The sequence below is a fragment of the Alligator sinensis genome, unplaced genomic scaffold, assembly GCF_000455745.1.
Source record: "Alligator sinensis unplaced genomic scaffold, ASM45574v1 scaffold783_1, whole genome shotgun sequence".
NCBI classification, from domain to species: Eukaryota; Metazoa; Chordata; order Crocodylia; family Alligatoridae; genus Alligator; species Alligator sinensis.
Window position 1 is genome coordinate 43144 of NW_005842197.1, and position 2377 is coordinate 45520.

At 56.5% G+C, this 2377-nt stretch overlaps 2 protein-coding genes across 2 annotated transcripts in view; both read right to left on the reverse strand.

The window, feature by feature from the left end:
• LOC112550755 (receptor-type tyrosine-protein phosphatase alpha-like) overlaps window positions 1–2314 on the reverse strand; it is a 10941-nt gene extending 8627 nt beyond the window's left edge. The window contains exon 1 of the mRNA XM_025207501.1: window positions 1512–2314. The gene's annotated coding sequence lies outside the window, so the exon portion shown is untranslated. The remainder of the gene's footprint in view (window positions 1–1511) is intronic.
• Window positions 4–2377, reverse strand: part of LOC102388859 (receptor-type tyrosine-protein phosphatase kappa-like) — a 42848-nt gene continuing 40474 nt past the window's right edge. Inside the window, exons 26-27 of the mRNA XM_025207500.1 lie at window positions 1512–1637; window positions 4–24 (exon numbers count right to left, since the gene is read on the reverse strand). Coding sequence (XP_025063285.1) covers window positions 4–24; window positions 1512–1637 — 147 coding nt within the window. The remainder of the gene's footprint in view (window positions 25–1511; window positions 1638–2377) is intronic.

Below are 2377 nucleotides of genomic sequence, written 5' to 3' on the forward strand. Positions count from 1 at the left end.
AGGTCAGGGAGGTTTTAAAAAGGCCTGGGCCAGGAAGAAGGGCAGCCATTATCCATGCGGTCATCCAGGTGAATCTGAACCTGGCTCTCTCCTCATCACCGCATGCTGCAAGAGTGCCCTGCCTCCAGAGGAAACAACAACCACCGCTGGACGATGCGAGTGAGTAACCTGCTAGAGATCCGATCAGATATTTAGCTTCAGTAACTCAGATGCGTGTTGAAACGGCTACCTCAGCCACCCTGGTTTGCTCTATGGGATTCCTTTGATATTCCTGTAAGATTTCTATGATATTGCTCTACCTTTTACCCTATTTCTGCCCTACCCCTGTAATCAATAAAGTTCTCCTTTGTGACCGGTGTGGAGACTTATTGAGGGGTGGGACTAAATTATGCCAAGGAGGCCCCTGAGGTCTGTGGACTAAGGGAGGCTTCCTAATCAGCCCCTGACTTGGGGAAGTGCCCCAAGTGCTTGTATTGGGTCTAGCACCCATTGGACGATCAGGCCTGTGTTTTCCAAGGTGCACAGAGCCAGAAGTGAGTCCAGAGCCTTGGATGGTGGCAGCGGGAACCCCAGGCTAGCGGGGGTGCTCCGGGGAAGGGGTCGGCCGGACGGGAGGCACCCTAAGGGAGGCACTCGGAGCCTGGAAGGTGGTCGGGAGCAGGGAGGTGGGCGGCTCAACGCAGGAGCGCCCCCTACTGGCCCACCACAATCTGAATGTTCACTCAAGTTGCACGAAGCAGCATGGGTGCACACAAATGCTGCCTTTGGTTAGTGCAACAGTGGCATGACAAGGAGCTGGTAGCTCTGATAATTCTGCACTGGGGAGGCCACATCTGGAGTCCTGTGTCCAGCTGTGGGCCCCCCACTACAGAAAAGATGTGGACATATTGGAGAGAGTGCAGTGGAGGGCAACAAAAATGGTTGGCAACATGTCTTGTGAGGAGAGGCTGAGGGAACTGGGCTGGTTGAGTCTGCAGAAGAGAAGACCGAGGGGGATTGAATAGCAGCCTTCACCTCCCTGCAGGGGGGCTGCAAAGAGGATGGAGCTGGGCTGGTCTCAGTGGGGGCAGATGGCAGGACAAGGAGCAATGGGCTCAAGCTGCAGCAAGGAAGGTTTAGGGTGGATATTAGGAAGAACTCTCTCACGAGGAGGGTGGTGAAGCACTGGAGCAGGCTCCCTAGAGAGGGGGTGCAGTCGCCATCCTTGGAGATTTTTAAGATCCGACCTGACAAAGCCTTGTCCGGGATGATGTAGCTTGGGTTGGTCCTGCTTGGAGCAGGGGGCTTGACTAGATGTGACCTCCTGAGCTCCCTTCAACCCTCATTTTCTGATTCTCTGCTTCTGATAAGTGCCAGTGCTGGCATCGCCCTCTGATCTTTGTGTCCAGCTCGGGCCCCAGCCCTGACTGAGCTGGGTGTGGGTCTCTCTGGGATCCCAGCCGGGACAACCAGCTCTTCTGGGGTGGCTGAGAGAGCAGAAGGCCCCAGCCAGGCATGTGTCTAGGCCCTACCTGCTGCTTGTTGGCTACAGCAAGCGTCCGGACGGTGAAGCCAGCTCCCGGCTCCTCTGAGATCAGCGTGACGTGGAAACGGCCGTAGGTGGACTCTCCGTGACTAGGCCAGAACTCCAGGTAGGTCTGGGGAGGGACCAGACGTCAACGCACATAGGCGCATTCATAGGTGTGTGTGCGCACACAGGTGGGCTGCACACAGCACCATTTAAAGACACCCAAACACATGCATATCCACACCTGTGTCCACACATAGGCCTCGGCAGAGAGGGGGGCACCTCACACATGCACACACATCCACAACTATGTATTTTCTGAGAGTTCTCCATGCATCTGTGTACACACACACACACAGCTGCAGACAAACACTGACACTCCTGGTGCTGCAGATGGGACAGGGAGAGATGCATATAGCAAAGCCCCCATGCAGACACTGGTGAAGGGTCGTGCCCCCCCATACCCTCACTGCACACACATGGGTGCCAGCACGCTCACACCATCCCACTGCTATCACCTGGCCTTGCCCACCCCCATAGAGCCAAGCAGAAAGAGGGTCCAGTCCCACCTCCTGGGATGCTGGTTGGAAAGACAGAGGTGGGGGGTTGCAGTGGGGACGTAGAGGCAGACTCAAGCCCTGTGTCAGGGAAAGAAACCCTCTGTGTGTATGTGCAGGGTGACTGGCTTTACTCTATGTGCTTCTGCCACCCCCAAGTTCAGCCCAAGCCCCCTGGGAGCCCACGAGGATGCTCTAGCAGCTTCCCCAACACCCAGTCAAGCATCTCAGGACCTTGCCCTGAGCTCCCCGGCCCTGGCGCTGGCAGCCCACAGATGACCCCACATGCAAAGATGACCTGGTCCAGCCCCTT